The sequence below is a fragment of the Psittacula echo genome (genome assembly GCF_963264785.1).
Source record: "Psittacula echo genome assembly, chromosome: 26".
Lineage (NCBI taxonomy): Eukaryota > Metazoa > Chordata > Aves > Psittaciformes > Psittacidae > Psittacula > Psittacula echo.
In genome coordinates, this window is record NC_137761.1 from 3,429,196 (window position 1) to 3,449,489 (window position 20,294).

General features: G+C 62.4%; 2 protein-coding genes across 4 annotated transcripts; both read left to right on the forward strand.

Annotated features, from left to right (window-relative positions):
* Window positions 1-49: 49 nt before the first annotated feature.
* PRPF3 (pre-mRNA processing factor 3) lies at window positions 50-8,454 on the forward strand. 2 transcript variants are annotated; one of them, XR_013958534.1, is made up of 16 exons: window positions 50-170; window positions 590-771; window positions 1,013-1,143; window positions 3,447-3,593; window positions 3,872-3,955; window positions 4,040-4,260; window positions 4,624-4,930; window positions 5,097-5,263; window positions 5,666-5,748; window positions 6,100-6,243; window positions 6,329-6,428; window positions 6,652-6,765; window positions 6,974-7,091; window positions 7,178-7,287; window positions 7,382-7,443; window positions 8,268-8,345. XR_013958534.1 is itself a non-coding variant. In XM_080634764.1 (16 exons), exons 2-16 carry the CDS (start codon window positions 627-629, stop codon window positions 8,412-8,414), a joined length of 2,055 nt encoding a protein of 684 aa, XP_080490890.1. In that variant the 5' UTR covers window positions 50-170; window positions 590-626; the 3' UTR covers window positions 8,415-8,454. The 2 variants fall into 2 exon arrangements, 1 of the variants encoding a protein (XP_080490890.1); XM_080634764.1 differs by having other exon boundaries at window positions 6,974-7,092; window positions 7,204-7,287; window positions 8,268-8,454.
* A 501-nt stretch (window positions 8,455-8,955) lies between these two features.
* On the forward strand, window positions 8,956-20,060 carry RPRD2 (regulation of nuclear pre-mRNA domain containing 2). Of its 2 annotated transcripts, XM_080634808.1 has the most exons (11): window positions 8,956-9,323; window positions 10,701-10,830; window positions 11,527-11,627; window positions 12,055-12,132; window positions 12,913-12,965; window positions 13,448-13,574; window positions 14,082-14,257; window positions 14,664-14,949; window positions 15,428-15,691; window positions 16,091-16,294; window positions 16,801-20,060. In XM_080634808.1, exons 1-11 carry the CDS (start codon window positions 9,089-9,091, stop codon window positions 19,368-19,370), a joined length of 4,224 nt encoding a protein of 1,407 aa, XP_080490934.1. In that variant the 5' UTR covers window positions 8,956-9,088; the 3' UTR covers window positions 19,371-20,060. The 2 variants fall into 2 exon arrangements, with proteins under 2 accessions (XP_080490934.1, XP_080490935.1); XM_080634809.1 differs by lacking the exon at window positions 12,055-12,132.
* The last annotated feature ends 234 nt before the right edge of the window (window positions 20,061-20,294 follow it).

The following is a 20,294-nucleotide window of genomic DNA, read 5'->3' on the forward strand; positions in this document are numbered from 1 at the left end:
CACGAGGCAACGCCCCTCAGCGGGGACACGGCGTCCTCTTGCGTGCGCTCACAGCCCCGCCCACTTTCCCGCCATCCCCTGCAGCGCGCAGGCGCCGCGTCGTCATTTCCGGTTCCGCCGCGACGTGCCGTTGCCGTCAGGGGCCGCCGAGCGGGGCCGGGCCGCGCCCGGTGAGAGACCGGGAACGGGAATGGGGCCGGGAATGGAGCGGGGAGGAGGGCAGCGGGAGCTCTCGGTCCCTCCGGGCTGGGGGGAGGCCGCGCCGGGCCCCGCGGTTCCCGGCTCCAGCGGCGGGGGAAGGCGCTTCAGTGGCCGCCGGGCCCTCAGGGAGCGCCGGGGCCGGAGCCGCTCCGTTCCCCGCTGCTCCATAGGGAAGCTGCGGCTGCCCCATCCCTGGCCGTGTCCAGGCCAGGCTGGACGGGGCTCGGAGCTCCCTGCTCGGGTGGAAGGTGCCGGGGGGGAGCTCCCTGCTTCCTGAATGGATTCTGTCCCGCTTCCCAATGGGATTGGAACGGGGGGGGGGGGGGGGTGTCATTAAACATCCCTGACTGCTTGGATGCTTGAGTGGGTCGGGCCCTTCTCTTGCCAGGTCCGAGCAGGATAAGGCCCTTTGGGTGCTGGCCGCCATGGCGCTGTCCAAACGGGAGCTGGACGAGCTCAAGCCCTGGATCGAGAAGACGGTGAAGCGAGTCCTGGGCTTCTCGGAGCCCACCGTGGTCACGGCCGCCCTCAACTGCGTGGGGAAGGGCATGGACAAGAAGAAGGCCGCGGGTAGGGGCTGGGGGCCGCATCCTGACCGCGCGGGGGGGGATTCCGGCTCGGGCTGGCTGGGAAGCATTGGAATGCGTTAAGGGAACGGGGATTTTATGTCCTAAAGCAGCTGGAAATGAGGATTTTGCCCTTTTTGGTGCTTTCTGCTTGCGAGTTGGAGCCGGATTTGTGCATTCCCGGATCCCGGAGTAGTCAGGTTCAGTCCCCCCCTTTTCCTCACCGGATTCCTCCTCTTTTCCAGACCACCTCAAACCCTTCCTGGACGAGTCCACGCTGCGCTTTGTGGACAAGCTCTTTGAAGCTGTGGAAGAAGGGCGAAGCTCCCGGCATTCCAAAGCCAACAGTGACCGGAACCGCAAGCGGGAGCTGAAGGTGATTATTCCTTATGGATTCCTTTGCGGAGCGGGGCTTTCCCTATGGAGCGGTGGCCTGGAGGCAGCGCTGGGTCCCAGCTTGGAATGCTTCAAGTTCAAGAGGAAAGACTCTGGTTTTCCATGAGGAACAGGGGGAGCCTTCCCCTTCCCGTGCTTTTCCTTCGCTTTTTTCCCAGTCTCCCCTTGGCTCATCCCTTCCTTCCAGCCTCATCTCCTTTGTGTCGCCGGCACGAGGTTTGCCCGGGATGCGATGCTCCCACCACTCTTCCCAACGGCTCTTCCCAATAGGGCTCCGTGGTCGCTGGTCTTGAAGGGGTTTCATTCCTGGTTTTCCATCAGGAAGCAATGGGGGGGGATTGGGATGAGCTCTGAGGCTCTTCCCTGTGAGGATGCTGAGGAGCTGGGATGGGTTTGGCTGCCCCATTCCTGGCTTGGAGCCCCCTGCTCCATGGAACTGGATGAGCTTTCAGGCCTCTTCCCACCCATCCAGGCTGGAATTCCCTGATCCGGATCCAAGATTTAGGAGCTCTCTGCTGTTTCTCCGCCCCTGCCATGGAGGGGGGGAAGTCTCGCGCATCCCAACCGCTTTTCCTTTCCTCTCTTCTCGGGAAGCCTTCGCTTCCCATCTTGTGGAATTCCAACCTTGCCGAGGCGAACAGGGGCCGCTCTCCGCTGCTCCCAGTTCACATTCCCGGGGGAAGCTGCTTCCCTGTTGCCCGGCCACGGTCACCTCAGGGATAATCCCAGCGCGCATCCGGCTCTGCTCAGGCGCTCCTGGGAGGGCCTGGCCTTTTCCTCCCTCTTTACCCAGTGCCGGGCACCGGTTCCCGCCTGCTGCGGTCCAGGAGGCGGCGGCGGCAGCACAAGGCCCAGTTCCTGCTCCTCAGTGCTCTGGAGGTGATGGAGAGCCCCCATCAGCAGCCCCAGCCCCGATCCCTTCGTCCCCACCTTGAGCTCCGCTCCCCCTCTTCCTGCGCCCACGCTGGGGCTCTGGTTCCTCTCCTGTTCCTCGGGGCCACGGCACAGAGGGGCTGCGTGTGCAGGAGGAGCCCCCAAAGGGCTCTTGGCGTCCTCCGCTTCCCAGCAGCAGCAGAACGGCTCCAGCCTCACCTCTTGGCTCCAATCCTCCTCCTCCTCTCCGCCGCTCCCATCCTCGGAGGTCCTAACACGGGCCCTGCATCAATGGCACCTGCTGGAGATGCTCTCTTGGGGCTCGACTCCCGGAGCAGCCGCCGCGGGGCAGGTTTCGGAGCTCCCTTTGTGCTTCGCACCCTGCGATCTCGGCTCCCCACCGGGGTGGATTCATCCTGACGGCCTCGCGCTCCTCGGTTGAAGCGCCCTGGGGTAGCGGCCGGCTCGGGATGCTTCAGGAAGCGCTTCCCACCCCTTATACTATGGGCGAGTCCTTTCTCTTGAACTTGTAGGTGTTCCCCCGAAGCGCCTGAGGAAGCGGCCTTGTAGCGAAGGAGGGCGTGCGGCTGACGGCAACCGCTGCGGATCTGCTCTTCCCATCGCCCACCTTGACCCGGACGCCGTCAAGCAGCGCCGCGGCCTCCCAGCGCGGGCCTTCGGCTCCCCTTTGCCTCTGCGGAGGCCGCCGGGGCCGGCCGGAGCTGTCTCAGGGCTGGGGATGCAGAGGTGGTGGCAGGGGGAGGACGCCGTCAGCCGAGCCTCTGACGGCGCTGGAGAGGAGAAGCTGCGGGAAGAGCTCGGAGCGGCTCCATAGGGAGCCTGGACGAGGGATGGAGGAGCTGGCCAAGGGGAATGGCTTTATCCTGCCAGAGGGGAGCTGGAGCTGGGGTCTGAGCCTGCAGCTTCCCTGGGAGGGTGCTGAGGCTGCCCCATCCCTGGCAGTGTTCAAGGCCAGGGTGGTCACAGGCGCTCGGAGCATCCTGCACCAGTGGAAGGGGGCCCTGCCCTGCCTTTAGATGAGCTTTGAGGTCTCTTCCAAGCCAGCCCAGGCTGGGATTCCAACCTGGAAACCGCTTTATTCCCATCGGCTTGGCTCTGGGATGCTCTCTCCCGGGTGCTGAGCGTCTCTGAGGGCTGGAAACCCCTCTGAGCAGCAGGGACCGAGGGTGGCTTTGGCATAGACCCAGCCATCCCTGTGAAGCCTCCCTCCTCCTTTTCCATGGATCATCGTTGGTGCGGGACTCATGGGAATACCTGGGAGCACTGCCCTGGCAATTCCAAGGCACCCCGAGGGGCCGGATCCGCTCCATGCGGTGCTTTCCCATGTGGCCAGGAGGAGGAGCCCTTTGGTGTTAACCACAGCTCGCCCCTTGTCTCCTTTTCCATCAGGATGTGTTCGGCGACGACTCCGAGGTATCCAAGGAATCCTCCGGGGTGAAGAAGCGGCGCATCCCGCGCTTCGAGGAGGTGGAGGATGAGCCGGAAGTTATCCCGGGTCCCCCATCGGAGAGCCCGGGAATGCTGACCAAGCTTCAGGTGAGCCCGAGCCGCCATCGTCCATCCCTGCGTGGGTCAGGATGGAATCCACGCGCCTGGAATTCCGGCCACGGCCGGGTGCTTTCACCTCCCGCCCCGCCGCCGCGTGCGCGCTGGGGCCACGGTGATGGGAAGGCTTCAAGCGAGGAGGGCTTGGGGGTCCTCCATGCACAAGCCTGGCTCCTCGAGGCTGCATTGGGGCTGGATGCTGGGGTTCTGGGCCCACCAGGCTGGGCTTGGAAGGGAGGAAGGCTCAGGGCCCGCTTCTCCCCTTCCAGATCAAGCAGATGATGGAGGCAGCCACGCGGCAGATAGAGGAGAGGAAGAAGCAGCTGAGCTTCATCAGCCCCCCGACGCCGCAGGTACGGCTGGGAGCCGCGGCGCATCCCCCCCGGCAGCCGCCTCCCCCGGCACCCGCCCCCCGACAGCTCCTTCTCTGCCCGCAGCCCAAACTCTCCTCTTCATCCCAATCGGAGCGGCTCCCCATCGGCAACACCATCCAGCCCTCGCAGGCGGCCACCTTCATGAACGACGCCATCGAGAAGGCCAGGAAAGCCGCCGAGCTCCAGGCCCGCATCCAGGCACAGTTGGCCCTGAAGCCCGGGCTCATCGGCAACGCCAACATGGTGGGCTTGGCCAACCTGCACGCCATGGGCATCGCGCCGCCGTAAGTCCCCCGTGCCCGCTGCTCCATCCCGCTCTGGAATGCCATGGGAGGGCTAACGGGGGGGTTGGATCACCGGCAGTGGCTTTCATAGGGCCGAGTTCCATCTGAAGCGAGGGAAATGGGATTGGCTCCATCCTTGGGTGGAATTCCCAATGGCCACGCTGTGGGATTTGAGTCCTTTCTGGTGGCCTCAATGAGCTCTCGGGGGGGGTTGGTTGGTTGGGTACTTGCCACGCAGTTAAGAGCTTTCAGCTCATCCACTCCCAGCATTCCCAACACTTCCATGGCCCCCGAGGGCACGGGAGCGCTTCCAGGGATGGCGACTCTCGGGAATTCCAGGGCATTCCAATGTGTTGGCCGCAGGAAAGTGGAGCTGAAGGATCAGACCAAGCCCACCCCGTTGATCCTGGACGAGCAGGGCCGGACGGTGGACGCCAGCGGCAAGGAGATCGAGCTGACGCACCGCATGCCCACGCTGAAGGCCAACATCCGAGCGGTCAAGAGGGAGCAGTTCAAGCAGCAGCTGAAGGAGAAGCCTTCCGAAGATCTGGAATCCAACACCTACTTCGACCCCCGCGTTTCCATCACCCCGGCGCAGCGGCAGAAACGAACCTTTAAATTCCATGAAAAAGGCAAATTTGAGAAAATAGCCCAAAGGTTGAGGACCAAGGTACCGGGAATGCGCTCGGAGAGCAGGGGGAGCTCAGCTTGGGGAGGAAGGGAAGGCTCCGTAAGGGGAGAGCCCGGAGCCCGCTCCGGTGCTTCAAGGGGCTTTGGATGAGGGATGAGCCATTGGGAACGAGCTTCACGTGCCCCTTCCCTCTCCGTGCGCTCAGGCTCAACTGGAGAAGCTGCAGGCCGAGATCTCCCAGGCTGCCAGGAAAACTGGGATCCACACGTCCACCAAGCTGGCTCTCATCACCCCCAAGAAGGAGCTGAAGGAAGGGGAGATCCCGGAGATCGAGTGGTGGGATTCCTACATCATCCCCAACGGCCTCGACCTGTGAGTGGCTCATTCCAGAGGTTGGGATCGCGGTCTCCGGGAGGAGCTCCATGGGGTGATGTGGATCTTGCTGGGGGCTGATGGGCTTGGTGCTCTTCAACCGTGTCCTCCCAGGTGCCTGTTGGGAGCGGAATGGTTTTTGGCCCAGAATTCCTAGACTGGAATGGTTTGGGTTGGAAGGGAGCTTAAAGCTCATCCAGCTCCAATCCCTACCGCGGGCAGGGATAACTTCCACTGGAGCAGCTTGCTCCAAGCCCCTGTGTCCAGCCTGGCCTTGAGCACTGCCAGGGATGAGCTTGTGCCTGGAGCTGTATTCCCTGCCCATGGCTTGTGTTTCCTAAGGGCAGTCGGGAATTGAGGCTATGGGAGCTCTGCAGTGACCCCCAGGCCTTTCCCTCCTAGGAAAGGCGGAACGTCTTCCAAGAGGGATGAGTACTTTGGGATCACAAACCTCGTGGAGCACCCGGCCCAGCTCAACCCACCAGGTACCCCCAGTTCCCATCGACCTGCTCTTAACCAGGCCCCTGCCTCAGCATCCTCATAGGGAACAGCTTCCTCACATCCCATCTCCACCGGTTAAAGCCATTCCCCTTATCCTGCCCCTCCATCCCTGCATCCCAAGCCCCTCTCCAGGTTTCCAGCACCAGAGCTGCTCCAACAGGCTTCTCCAGCCTGGCTCCTACGGGAGCTGCTCCAACAGCTCCGCATCCCTCTGCTGCTGGAGCCCACATTTCCCTTTCCAATCCCAGACCCCGCTCCTTTTTCCCCCCATTCCCTGGGCGTTCCCGGTTTTCCCGTGCCGCTTCCCATTCTCCATCCCTTGGTTCTGCCCGCAGTGGACAGCGACACCCCCGTGACTTTAGGGGTTTATTTAACCAAGAAGGAGCAGAAGAAGCTGCGGCGGCAGACACGCAGGGAGGCCCAGAAGGAGCTGCAGGAGAAGGTCAGGCTGGGCCTGATGCCGCCTCCAGAGCCCAAAGGTGAGGCCATGGGGGCCGTGGGCCATGAAAGCATCATCCCAAAGCCCCAGGAACCTTTGGAACCTCCCTTCCCATTCCCTTGCAGTCCGGATCTCCAACTTGATGCGAGTTTTGGGCACGGAAGCGGTCCAGGATCCAACCAAAGTGGAAGCGCACGTCCGGGCCCAGATGGCCAAGAGGCAGAAGTAGGTGGCACGATGGGGTTTTCGGGTCCTTTTGGGATGCAGTTGGGAAGTGACGGAGGAAAGGTGGGGCTGGTTTGAGCCCTTTGGGGCTGCTGGAGGGAGGGATCCCGCTTCCCATGGGGCTCATCCCTGTTGTTCCTGAGCCTTCCAGCAAGGATGAACTGGGGCTGCTTTGGGATGCGGGGGGGTTCGGTGCCTGCCGCATCCCTGTGTGTGCGTGCAGAGCGCACGAGGAGGCCAACGCCGCGCGGAAGCTGACGGCCGAGCAGCGGAAAGCCAAGAAGGTGAAGAAGCTGAAGGAGGACGTCTCGCAGGGGGTTCACATCGCGGTGTACAGGTGAGGCTGAGCGCCCTCCATCCCTAAGGAACGCGGCTCCGGCATCCGCGCCTCCCACTTTGGGAAGCCAGGGCTCCACCTCAGAGCCTTGCCGCTGGGTCTGACGCTTCCCTGCTTGGCCGAGCTGCCCTCAATGGCCACAAAGGGAAGGGGGGGGCCGGGATGGGGCTCATCCCGAGGGAGCCGGGCCAACGCTTCCCATCGGCAGGGTCCGGAACTTGAGCAACCCAGCCAAGAAGTTCAAGATCGAGGCCAACGCGGGGCAGCTCTACCTGAGCGGGGTGGTGGTGCTGCACAAGGACGTCAACGTGGTGGTGGTGGAAGGAGGTGAGGCCTTGGAACGCCGCCATTCCCAGGGCAACCGGGAGGAGCTTGCAGGTGCCTTCGGGTCCTAATTCCCGCTTCTTTTCCGGGTCCCAATTCCCGGTTCTTTGCCAGGCCCCAAAGCACAGAAGAAGTTCAAGCGGCTCATGCTGCATCGGATCAAGTGGGATGAGCAAACCGCGGCCACCAAAGGAGAGGGTGCGTGGGGGGGGGGGGTGCCCCCCCCCCTTCCCCCCCTCTCTTTTTGGGGTGAAATTCATGGCTTTTGGCTGCTTTGGGGCTTGGTTTTCAGATGAGGAGGAGTCCGACGAGGAGGCTGTGAAGAAGACGAACAAATGCTCGCTGGTGTGGGAGGTGAGCTGGTGTTCCCGTGGGAGCCCTATTCCGAGCCTTGGGAAGGGAGACAAAGCGGCTGCTGGGGGGCAGGGGTGGGAATGGGATGAGCTTGAGGATCGTGGCCATCCCAAACCTCATCCATCCCAAGCAGCTGGGATCATTTGATTCCCTGCGTTCCCGTCACCAACAGCCCCTCAACCCCCCCCCCCCCGCACCCCGTCCCCTTCCCCCCCTTGGAGCCTCCTTTCTCTATGGGATCCATCCTCTCCCACGGGATCCATCCCTTCCGCATGGGATCCATCCTTTCCCCACGGGATCCATCCCTTCCCCACGGGATCCATCCCTTCCCCACGGGATCCATCCCTTCCCCACGGGATCCATCCTTTCCCCACGGGATCCATCCCTTCCCCCACGGGATCCATCCCTTCCCCCACGGGATCCATCCCTTCCCTATGGGATCCATCCCTTCCCTATGGGATCCATCCCTTCCCCACGGGATCCATCCCTTCCCTATGGGATCCATCCCTTCCCTCACGGGATCCATCCCTTCCCCACGGGATCCATCCCTTCCCCACGGGATCCATCCCTTCCCCACGGGATCCATCCCTTCCTATGGGATCCATCCCTTCCCCACGGGATCCATCCCTTCCCCACGGGATCCATCCCTTCCCCACGGGATCCATCCCTTCCCCACGGGATCCATCCCTTCCCCCACGGGATCCATCCCTTCCCCACAGGATCCATCCCTTCCCCACGGGATCCATCCTTTCCCCACGGGATCCATCCTTTCCCCACGGGATCCATCCCTTCCCCACGGGATCCATCCCTTTCCCCCCCCCCAGGGCACGGCCAAGGACCGCAGCTTCGGCGAGATGAAGTTCAAGCAGTGCCCCACGGAGAACATGGCGCGGGAGCACTTCAAGAAGCACGGGGCCGAGCACTACTGGGACCTGGCCCTCAGCGAGTCCGTGCTCGAGGGCACGGATTGAGCCCCCCCTCCGCCATTAAAGACCTATTTTTTAATGCAAAGCCCCCGCTCCGGGTTAAACTTGAGGGGAAGGGGGGGGGTACCTGCTGCTGTGGGGCTTTCTGAGGGGATTTTTGGGGTGCGCACCCCTCGTTGGGCTCTGGCAGCGCAGGATCCGGCTCCTTCTTCGTAATTTACTTCATAAATCGCTTTATTTTACACCTCCGGAGCCGCTTTAAGCCCGGACGCGGGGCGCTTCTCGCCTCCCTCATACCGGCCGCCGCCGCCATCTTGGGGTCGGGGCGGGAGGGAGGGGAAAGGGGGGGGGGGGGGATGTGTGTGTAAGCGCGCCAAGGGGCGGTGCCGCGCATGCGCAGAGCGGCCGCGGCCCGTGCGAGGGGAGCCGGGCACAAAATGGCGGCGGGGGGGCGGGCGCTGCGCGCGGGGGGGGCCGGCCGGTGACCGCCGCCGCCGCCTCCCCCCTCCCCGGGGCAGCGGGACGGGCCCCGCGGCTCTCGCTGCAACCGGTCGCGGTCGGGGCGGAGCCGTTCGGCGTTGGCATCGCGTCGGGTTCGCGCCGCGGTTTCCCCAAGCCCGCAGCGGGGCCGCTGCCGCCTCCTCCCCCTGAGGAAGGCCGAGAGCGGAGCGGGCAGCGCTGCTCCGGGAGGGCCCGGCTGGGCCGAGCAGGGCGGGAAGATGGCGGCGGGCGGCGGAGGCGGCGGGCGGGCCTCGTCCTCCTCCTCTTCCTCCTCCTCCTCGGCCGCCGCCGCCTCCTCGTCGTCGTCGGGCGCGCTGGAGGCCTCGCTCGATCGGAAGCTGCAGGCGGTCACCAACACCATGGAGTCCATCCAGGGCCTGTCCTCATGGTGCCTGGAGAACAAGCGGCACCACAGCACCATCGTCTACCACTGGATGAAGTGGCTGCGCCGCTGTGAGTGCGCGGGGCCCCGGGGGGGGGGGATGAGGGGGGTTTAAAGCGGGTTTCGAGCCATGGGGCTGGGCCGGACCCATAGGGACCCAGGGCTCGGGCGGGGGGGGCAGCGTTGGGGTTTGGGCCTCCGAAGTGGCTCTTCCCGTGGGCCTAAAGAAGCTGGGTTTAGGGAAGCGTTTATGGAGATCCAACGGGGATTGAGCGGGGACAAGGCGACACCGTTCCCGTTTTCCCTGTCAGCGTCCCGGGGTGATTTATGGTGCCTTAGGTTTACCCTGGGATTAAAGAGCGGAAGGGAAGAGGCCCGAGGGCTCCATCCTGCCCCGGGCCCACCTCGCCGCTATTCCTGCATGGACCCATCCTCATCCTCTTGTCCTGGAGCTCCCCCCCCCCCCCATGTCCCCTCCATCCCTATGGAGCAGAGCCACTTCCCTGCTTTCCTCCTTGCTTTTGGGGTCCTTCCCCACCTTTTAGCTCCTTGTAATGCAAAGAACCCATCAAGTGGCTGCTGCCCCCCGGAATTCCCAAGATTTGGAGCTCTTTGGGCAGAGCCTTTGGTGCTTTGGGAGCATTCCGGGGGTTTCAATGCATCGCTGCGGGTGCTGGCATCTCCCTTCCCGGCTTTTTGGCCCCGCTGGAGCTGGAACGGGCTGGGAAGGAGGAGGGAGCTGCTCGAGCCCCAGCTCCGCGTTGGGAATGGCGGAGCTGGGGCTGCCCCCTTCCCCGCAGTGGTCAATGGGGCTCGGAGCATCCTTCCAGGGGGTCCAGGCCTGTGGAGCTGGATGAGCTGTAAGGTGCCTTCATCCCGCGCCATTCCAATGGGAATGCTGGTGGCCGGGAGGAGGGATCCCTCTGGCAAAAAGCGAGCTGGCAAATCCATGCGGGGCGAAGTCGGGGATGGGCATCCCGTGGCGGCAAACGGCTTCTCCAAGGCTCCAGCGGCGCTTACGGGATCCATTCATACCCATCGGAAGGATTGCGTGCGGAAAATCATGGATTCCCCTATGGAAAAGCCCTTGGAGCTCATCCATTCCCGCCTCCCACAGCCCCCCCACCATGGCACTGAGAGCGCTCTCCCGATGCCGGAGCACCCTTGGGGGCAAGGAATTGCTCCTCAGCCCCCTCCACACCTGCCCTGGGGCCGGTCCCTCTTGGCCCATCCCTTGGGATCAGAGCCTGGCTCCATCCTCCTGTTGCAGGCAGCGATCAGGCCCCCCCCCCCCCATTCATAGGAGGCTTGGCTTGGCTTCACCCCCCGCGCTGCTCCTCCTTAGGGTGCCGGATGAGGCCCCCGGCTCCTTGTGTCCCATTGGAGGCTGCTTTAAGGCTTCCCTCCGCTCCCGCTTGATGCCCCCGTGACGGTCTCTTTGCCTCCAGCTGCCTTCCCCCATCGCTTGAACCTCTTCTACCTGGCCAACGACGTGATCCAGAACTGCAAGAGGAAGAACGCCATCGTGTTCCGCGACGCCTTCGCCGAAGTGCTTCCCGAAGCCGCTTCCTTGGTCAAGTGAGGCCCGGCGGGAAGGAAACAGGGATCGGGATCCCTTGGGAAGGCTTCAAAGGGTGCAGGAGTGGCAGCGCAGTGGCATGGGGTTGGGGGGGGGGTTAGGAGGAAGGGGCTCCCAGCCCCGTAAAACACAGCCTGGAAGCTTGGCTTCACCTGGGGGGAGTTGGGAAGCGTCAGGAAAGGGCTTTGGATGCAGGGATGGAGGAGCAGGACAATAGGAATGGCTTTAACCTGCCACAGGGGAGATGGGGATGGGATCTGAAGGAGAAGCTCCCCAACCCGTTCCATGGTTCCAGGGTTGGAATAACGTGGGATGGGAAGATGCGGCCCTGCTGCGGATCCCAGTGGGCTGAGCCCCGTCCCATCCCTGCCTCTGCTTCCTGCCCTCCGCAATCTTCCTTAATCCGGGGTTTTAAAGGACAGGATATAAGGAAAGCACGGAGCATTGGCTACTATCAATGGTGTTTCCCATTGAAGGATCCTATTGCTGATCCTTCTGCTCGAAACCCTCCTCGTTGAACCCCAAAAAGGCCCCTGCTGTGTTTGGGCCATTCCAGGCACTCGGATGCGCTGCTTTAGCCTTTAGGGCATCACCTGCAGGCTCCCTGGATTTCAATCCCAGCCTCTTCCCAGTGTGGAATGGGGAGGAATCCCAGCACGGGTAAGGCAAACCCGCAGCGTTCCTGTCCTTTGCAGGGATCCTTCCGTGTCCAAATCCATCGAAAGGATCTTCAAGATCTGGGAGGACAGGAATGTGTACCCGGAGGAGACCATCCTGGCCTTAAAGGAGGCTCTGAGTAAGTTCCTCCCCCTTTGCCCCTCTGCCTTTAGAAGCCCAATTCCTTGTGTGCATCCCTAAAGCAGCTCCGTAGGAGCCGGAGGTATTCCAGCCTTGAGGAAGCAGGATGGGAAGGAGAAAGGCTCCTCCAGGCCATGAGCACAGTGCCCTGGCTCTGCTCTGGAGCCTGCTTTGGGTACCGGTTGGGCTAAGGTTTGATGGAGGCGAGGCTGGAGATGCAGTTTGGCTCCAGTGGTACCCAAGGGACCCCAACCTGAAGCCCTTGAAGGGCAGGAACCCCCTTTGCTGCTTCCTTCAGGGCCCCGTTGAGGGCTGGAGGCGAGGCGGGCGCATCCCATGTGCATCCCAACTGCCGGGCCCCCGAGCGCCAGCGTTATCCCGGGAATTCCCGGCTGCCCGCCTGCAAAGCCTGCCCTGTTTCCCAGGTACCACGTTCAAAACTCAGAAGCAGCTGAAAGAAACTCTCGGCAAGCAACCGAATAAGGCGTGGAAGAAAGCCCCGGGTAAGGATCCCGTGGGAATTCTCGGAGCGGAGGTCGGGATGGAGGAGTAAAGCGGGAGCAAAGGGGCCACCTTCCAGCCGCTTAAAGGCAGGAGCGCCCCGAGGAGCTGGTGCTGGAAGCCCGCTTCCAAATGGTGATCCTAAAGGAATGCAGGGAGGAAAAGCCAGGGATTGGAGAGTGGAGTTGGGAAGAGGAGGTGGAGCTCGGAAGAGCCACGGAGGAGCCCATCGGAGGCAGCAAAGTGGGCTGAAAGCAGCAGGGCTGAGCACGAGTGAGGTCCAGAGCAGGGAAGACGCTTGGGGATGCTCTGATTCCCTCAGCTCTGGTGTTCTAAAGCCTTGAGGGCTGGAGGAACATCCCATAAGCTCTGCGGAGTGCCCCCGTCAGGATCATCCAGGAGCCTGGAAGTGTTTAGTCCTTGGTTTCCCATCCCAAGCTGCTTCCCAAACCGCAATGGTGCTGCCGTTAGCATGGCGGAAGGGTGCAGCGTGCTGCTCCTCCTGCTTTGGGGCAGGAAAGGATGGGTCCAGGGCATCCTTCAGCCCTGAGCCTGGCCCTTGGGAAGTGCCAGGAGATTCCTTGGATCAAGCTCTTGGATCAACCCTTGCAGGGGTTCCTCTTCCCAAAAGGCAGAGCACGGAGGGCTGGGTATGGAAGGGGGCTTGGAAGCAGGAAGAGCAGGATCAGGAGCCTCTGGTTCGATGCTGATGTGAAGCTGCTGCTTGGGCCTGCCCTTTGGGGCCTTCTGCTTTCCCTTAACCTTCGTCTTTACCCCGACAGCTTCGGCCAACCCCAAAGCTGCTCTGAAGTCCAAGATCGTGGCTGAGTTCAGGGTAAGTGGAATCCCCTTGCCCCGGGGCTTGTGGTGGTGGTTGGGAAGCGCTGGTGTCCCTCTGGAGAAGGGAAGGCTCCTTCAGGAGAGAGCTCGGAGCAGCTCCAGTGCCTAAAGGGGCTCCGGGAGACCTGGAGAGAGGGATTTGGATGCAGGGACAGGATAAGGGGAATGGCTTTAACCTGATAGAGGGAGGATGGAGATGGAATCTGGGCTCTTCCCTGGGAGGATCCTGGGACACTGGGATGGCCTGAATGGAAAAGGTTTGGATGCTCCATCCCTGGCCATGCTGGATGGGGCTTGGAGCAACCTGCTCTGCCCATGGAACCAGATGAGCTTTAAGCTCCCTTCATCCCCAACCCTTCCCTGATCCCATGGAAAGCACCAGGATCCCCGCTTCGTTCCGGCAGCAGCTCCCTGCCATTCCCAGCTCTTCCATAGCCCGTGCTGGAGCCGCTTCTCTTGTTGCCCTTCTCTTTGCAGCCCCAGGCGCTCATTGAGGAGCTGCTCCTGTACAAGCGCTCCGAGGAGCAGATCGAGCTGAAGGAGAAGCAGCTTTCCACCATGCGCGTGGATGTGTGCAGCACCGAGACCCTCAAGTGTCTGAAAGGTGAGCATGGAGCGGAGCAAGCGCCGCTTCCTGCAGGGAAAGAGATCCAGCTCCGGATGCTCCTCCCTTGGAGCTTGGACCAGGAGCTGGAGCGGGAGCATCCGCCCTGTGTTAACGTGAAGCTTGAGGGGGGCACCTTGGGCCCTTCAAACCCCCTCCCCAAGGGGCTGCGTTGTCTTTGGAGCATCCCGAATCCCTTAAATCAGGTGGGATTTGGTATTGGGAGTGGATTAGGATCCATCAAAGGGGAGAACACCCCCCATGAGTCCAATGGGATGCAGCGGGTTCAGGCTTGAGTTGGGTTAAAGGGAAAAGGCCTTGAATTGGCCTCGGGAATCTCCTGGAGAGCTCCAGTGCCTAAAGGCGCTCCAGGAGGCGTTGGATGCAGGGATGGAGGGGGCAGGACACAGGGAATGGCTTTCACCTGCCGGAAAGGGGCGGGGGGGGATTGGGCTGGGAAGCATTTCCCTTGCTGAGGTCTTTGCCTCCTGGTTCCTTGCCCTGCAGATAAAACGGGAGGGAAGAAATTCTCCAAGGAATTTGAGGAAGCCAGTTCCAAGCTGGAGGAATTCATCAACGGCTTGGACAAGCAAGTGAAGAACGGGCCCTCCCTCACCGAGGCCTTGGAAAACGCCGGCATCTTCTACGAGGCTCAGTATAAGGAAGTCAAGGTGGTGGCCAACGTGAGTGCATCGCCTCCTCTTCCCAAGGGAAAGCCTTGCAAGTCCAAGCGCTTCCGAGAAGAGAGCGGGATTGAGGGGTTGGAGGCTCCCCAAACCCAGGCCGCTTTGCAAAGGGAGACGGGGTTGCGCTTCCTGCGATTCCCAAGGGATGGGAAAGAGTCCTCAGCGTCCAAACTGCAGGGACAAAGAGGGAATTGGGGAGGGCTTGGGGCGAGCGGTGGGAAGTGGGATTTGGGATATGGAGGCACTGGGAAAAGGTTTTCCCTTCCCTTTTCCTAACGGCTGTTGCCCTGCAGGTCCGGGACAAAGCTGAGCTCTGGCTGCAGAGGAGCTGAAGGTGCTCTTCCCAAGCTGCGTCCTGAAGCATCCCATAATAGCCGCTCATTCCATGCCCTTTCCTCCTTAGGCTTACAAAACCTTTGCCAACCGAGTGAGCAACCTCAAGAAGAAGCTTGACCAGTTGAAAGCGACGCTTCCCGATCCGGAGGAGTCTCCCGTCCCTTCGCCAAGCATGGATGCGCCCTCTCCGACAGGCTCCGAGTCGCCATTCCAAGGGATGGGAGAGGAGGATAACGCCCGCTCGCCGGCGGTCGGAAGCCGCAAGCCGGTGTCTCCGGAGCCCGTGACGGATAACCGGGATGTGGAGGACATGGAGCTCTCCGACGTGGAGGACGACGCTTCCAAAATCATCGGTGGGTGACGGTGGGAGAACGGGGCTGGAATTGCCCCTCGGAGCATCCTTTGGGATGCGGAGGATGACCAGAGAGAGCTGAGTTTGGAGCCGTTGGGCTTCTGCTCCGCATCCTGGTGCCGGGAGGGAAGTGCCAGCGCAGCCATGACCGTTCCCATCTCCCACCCCACTTTGGGCTGTGTTTTGATGGGAATCCCATGGTTTCGATGGGAATTTAGGTTGGAGAGCGGGAAGTTCTGCCCTGGCAGGGTGCTGAGGCCCAGGGTGCCCGGAGGAGCTGGGCCTGCCCCGTCCCTGGCAGTGTTCAAGGCCAGGTTGGAGCATCCTGCTCTAGTGGAAAGGGTCCCTTCACCCCAACCCATTCCAGAACCCCATGATTCCATTCCTAATTCCATGAATTAGGCCTAATCCCATGGAAAACCCCTACCCCAAGCACCTCTGCATGGCCAAAGTGATGGCGTCGTCTTCTCCCCTTGCAGTGGAAGAGAGGAAGGAGAAGCCAACGGCTCCAGCACCCCCCAAGCCTGAAAGCATCCCCAAAGCGGTGCCCAGCACCACGGCAGCGGCCCCGGTGACCACGGTGACGGTGCCGGCACCAGCCCAGGCCCCCCCGACCCCTCCGGCCCCGAAGACAGCGCCCGCCCCTCCGGCCCCTGCTCTTGCCTTGCCCAACCTGGCCAACGTGGACCTGGCCAAGATCAGTTCCATCCTCAGCAGCTTGACTTCAGTGATGAAGAACACAGGTGGGTGCTGAGCTCCTGAAGCTTTGGGCTTCCTGCTTCCAAAGCTGCTTCGGTCCCTTGGCCACAGCTTTCACCTTCACGCCGTGCTTCTTTGGGGCTCAAGAGCATCCACTGGGGCTAAAGAGCATCCTTTGGGGTTAAAGAGCGTCCTTTGGGGTTAAAGAGCTTCCTTTGGGGCTAAAGAGCATCCTTTGGGGCTAAAGAGCGTCCTTTGGGGCTAAAGAGCGTCCTTTGGGGTTAAAGAGCGTCCTTTGGGGTTAAAGAGCATCCTTTGGGGTTAAAGAGCATCCTTTGGGGTTAAAGAGCTTCCTTTGGGGTTAAAGAGGATCCTTTGGGGCTCAAGAGCATCCTTGGAGGCCCGAAGCGATGGCGCTGAGCGCCGTGTCCCTTCTGTCCTAGGTGTCAGCCCGGCCTCCAGGCCTTCTCCCGGCACCCCAACGAGCCCCACAGCTCTCAGCAGTGGCCTGAAGCCTCCTGCCCTGGCGCCCCCGGCTGCTCCTCCCAATCCCTTGGCCAATATCCTCTCCAAGGTGGAAATTACTCCGGAAAGCATCTTGTCAGCTCTGTCCAAAACGCAGCCGCAGACAGCGCCGGCCTTGCAAGGTACTGGAGCAGGGGCGGAGGGCATGGGAATGGCAGCGCTTATCCCGGATCCGGGGGGAGAATTCCTTCAATGGGGATACAGAATCCCAGGGATTTCTTACATAGTGCATGCGGGATGGACCTGTGGGGCCAAGGGGAATGGCTTTAACGTGCCACAGGTGGGCTCTTAGGCTGCAGGTGCCCCGGGAACCGGATGAGCTTCAAGATCCCTTCATCCCAAACCATTCCATGATTCCCGGATGGCTCCATCCACCCGCCATGACCCCGGGGCCATCCAGAACCCTGGGGAGAGCAGGAGGGCTTTGTGCTCGCCCTGCGCAATAGGGACCATGGGGAGCAAGGCCGCGCTGGCGCCGTGCCCTTGGGATGGCTCCAGGGATGGAGCCTCCCCCATTCCCCAGGGACAAAGCCTCCTCCAGGGCTCCCCATTGGGAAGATGGGATTCGGGGCTCAGTTTATGGCCGCTGCTGTTCCAAAGGCCTCACCTCGGCTTCTGCCCTTCCCAGGTTTGTCCTCCCTGCTCCAGAGCGTGGCCGGAAGCTCCGTTCAAGCCAGCGAAGCCTCTTCCCAGAGCACCGGGGCCTCTCCAGCCGGCCCCACCGTTCCCGGCGGGAAGGGCAGGAACGTTCCCGCTCCCAGCGCTCAGTCCTTCCTCTCCAAAGGCTTCGCTTATTCCCCCAACTCCTCCAGCGCCGAGGTCTCCTCCACGTCCGTTAACAAAGCCCCCATCGGGCACCCCCCGGGGATGCCCAGCTCCGCTTTTAAGCCTCCAAGCAATTCCTTGGCCTTTCCCAGCTCCCACCCCCCCAGCCCCTCATCCCTGTTGCCAACAGAAACCCCCCTGGCTCAAGCCTCGGAGCTTCCCAAAGCCAAGCTGGAAGCGGAGCCGCCTTCTCCCAGCCTGGAGATGAAGATCCACAACTTCCTGAAGGGAAATCCGGGCTTTAGCGGCCTCAACTTGAACATCCCCATCCTGAGCAGCCTGGGAGCCGGCATGGCCCCGGAAAGCCACGCGGCCGACTTCCAGCGCGCTCCCGCCACCACTTCCATGGAGAACGTGGACGGGACGCCGGTGCGGGACGAGCGGAGCGGGACCCCCACGCAGGACGAGATGATGGATAAACCCACTTCCAGCAGCGTGGATACCATCTCCCTGCTGTCCAAGATCATGAGCCCGGGCTCTTCTACCCCCAGCAGCACCCGGTCCCCTCTGCAGAGCCGCGATGAGGGGTATTCCCAAGAGCTTTCCAGCTCCGTGCATCCCTACCGGCCCTTTGGGATCGGCAGGGAATCTCCATCCGGGCTCTACAAGCAGCCTGCGGAGAGCCTGGAGCTCCCTTCCTCCTTGCTGGATTCCTCCCAGGAGAAGTTCTATCCGGACACGTCCTTCCAAGAGGATGAGGATTACCGCGACTTCGAGTACTCGGGGCCGCCGCCGTCGGCCATGCTCAACCTGGAGAAGAAACCCACCAAATCCATCCTGAAATCCCGGAAGCTTTCCGAAGGGCCGGAATACCAGCCGCTCTACACCCAGAGGGAGTTCGGCCTCAAGGCCCCATTCCCTCCCGCCATGAGATCCATCCTGGAGCAGAGCGAGGCCTGCGACCCCCTGCCTGCATCCCCGGGCCTCTATGGCAGCTACGGCCTCCGGGGCAGCGAGGCCGCCTCGGATGGAGCCCATTCTCCCGGGAAGAACGACGCCTTCTTCCCGCCTGACTCCAACCACAACGCCCTGCCCAAGGCCCTGGCGCATCCCGGCCTGGCTCCCAAGCAATTCCCGGACTCTTCCCACTCCCTTCCCCTCCGGACCCTCTTCTCTTCCCAAACCCCCCTTTCCGGCGGCGAGAAACCTTTGGCTTCCTCCATCTCCACCACATCCACCATGGAATTCAAGACCATGCTCAAAAACGCCTCCCGCAAACCCTCCGAGGAGAAGCATTTTGCTGCCATCCCCAAATCCGGCGCCGAGAGCGGCGATCCCAAAGGCAAAGCGGCACCGGAGGAGCACTTCCGCATCGAGACCCGCGTCTCCTCGTCCTGCTTGGACCTCCCCGACAGCACCGAGGAGAAAGGGGCTCCCATCGAAACCTTGGGCTACCACAACGCTTCCAAGCGGGGAATGCCGGGAGAACCCATCCAGACGGTGGAATCCATCCGGGGCTTGGGCAAAGGCAGCCGAGGCCACGGGCGAGAGGCCAACAGGGGCTGGTTCGAGCTGAGCACCGGCGGCAGCGCCTTCGACAACGGCCCCTCGGAGCTTCCCGCCCTGGCGCCATTCCCCACTTCCTACAAGGAGCACGTGGCCGCGCCGCCGCCATTCCCGGATGCCGGCACCAACTTCCGGAGCAACAGCTTCAGCCCGGCCTTCGAGCATCACTTGGCACCGGCCCCACCGGCCCCACCTCCTGCCATGGAGCACGGGACTCCCTTCCCGCGGGAGCCGGGGCCCCCCCCTAAGGACCACGGCGCCTTATTCCCAAGGGATCGCCTGCCGGCCGTGGATCACAGCAGCCCCTTCTCCAAGGAACCCCCCTCGACTCCGCTCTCGCTGCCCCCCCCCAGCGTGGAGCACTCCGGGGTCCCCCCCTTCCCCGCTCCCCCCCCTCCGCCCCCCGTTCCCGGCGAGCATCCCGGCCTCCCGTTCCCATCCCAGCCTCCGGCAGCCGGGGACCACGGAGCCGTGCCCTTCCCCGCGCCGCCGCCGCCGCCCCCCCCTTTGGAGCACGGCTCCCTCCACCAAGGGACACTCAAGGAGCATTTCTCCGGCCACGCCGCATCCCGGGAGCAGCCCCCGGCTCCGTTATCCCGCTCTCGGGAAGCCGTGGCAATGACGCCCCTCTCCAGGGACCCCCTTGGCGGGGGGGCAGCGGCACCAAGGCCTTTGGGCCCCCCCCCAAGCACTGGGGGCCGGGGGGGGGGGGTGCTGCTCAGGACCCCCCGCACCGAGTTCAGGCCCAGGGAGCCCTTTGGCAGCAGAGACCCCTTCCATAGCCTGAAACGGCCCCGACCCCCCTTTGGCAGGGGGGGGGCCCCCTTCTTCACCCCCAAACGCCCCTTTTTCCCCCCCCGGTACTGAAGCAGCCGCCCCGAGCGCAGGTCCCCGCGCGCTGGCCGGAGCAGCGCTTCCCACTTGGGATTTTTCCCTCTCTTTTCCACGTTTTCCCCCTTTTTTTTCCTTGCCCCCCCCCCCCCCATCCTTTAAATTAAATATTCTCTAATTTTATGCTTTTTTCTTGCCCCTTTCTCTCCGGTTTTTGCCCCAAACCCACCCCCACCCCCCCCCCCCGTTTGGTGCAGAACCAGAGCACAGCAAAAGCCTTTTCCCGCCCCATCCCAAAGCACTGAAAAGCGTTCAAAGAAATGCAAAAAAAGCCCCCAAAAAGGGGAAAAACGATGAAAAGAGGAAAGGAAGGGTCCAACGTTGCTGGGGGGGCGGGGGGGGGAAGGCCAAACCCTTCCCTTTATGGTGCTGAGCTCCACCGGTTCAGCCCCCCCCCCATGGCACCATTGGTCCCCCCCTTTGCCTTCTTCCTACCTGGGGCTATGAGGACAAGAATCCCTTGGGAATCGCGCTCTCGACGGGTGGATGGAGCCTGGCAGGGCCCCCCAACCCCTCCCCCGGCGGCTTTTATATGAAGTTGGGATTTTACTTGATTTTCTCTCTTTTGGGTTGGTTTTGGGTTGGTTTTTAGTTGCTAGAATCCATCGTTCTGGTTGATCAAGGTGTAGGGTTCAATATCCACATAAAGACTCCAAAACACCAGGAGGTGGCGGCTCCTTTTCTTTCGCTCGGGGAGGCGGGGGGGGCATGTCCGGTTATCCCGTTATCCCTTTACCCTGTTATCCCTTTATCCCGTTATCCTGTTTGTGTCCATATCTGTATCCATCCCTCCCCCCCATCCCTACCCATGGTTCCGTCCGGTGCCGCGGGGCTGCGCTGGGGGCGGGCGAATCCAATGCGGGCGGGGGGGGGGGTGTGGGGTGTGTGTTAGGGTTAGAC

Coding starts and splice junctions, on each gene's coding strand:
- PRPF3 (XM_080634764.1), top strand. CDS start 627: ATGGCGCTGTCCAAACGGGAGCTGGACGAGCTCAAGCCCTGGATCGAG. Junction 4,931..5,096: donor CCCAAAGGTTGAGGACCAAG/GTACCGGGAATG, acceptor CCGTGCGCTCAG/GCTCAACTGGAGAAGCTGCA. Junction 7,444..8,267: donor AATGCTCGCTGGTGTGGGAG/GTGAGCTGGTGT, acceptor CCCCCCCCCCAG/GGCACGGCCAAGGACCGCAG.
- RPRD2 (XM_080634808.1), top strand. CDS start 9,089: ATGGCGGCGGGCGGCGGAGGCGGCGGGCGGGCCTCGTCCTCCTCCTCT. Junction 9,324..10,700: donor GATGAAGTGGCTGCGCCGCT/GTGAGTGCGCGG, acceptor CTTTGCCTCCAG/CTGCCTTCCCCCATCGCTTG. Junction 14,258..14,663: donor AAGTCAAGGTGGTGGCCAAC/GTGAGTGCATCG, acceptor TTTCCTCCTTAG/GCTTACAAAACCTTTGCCAA.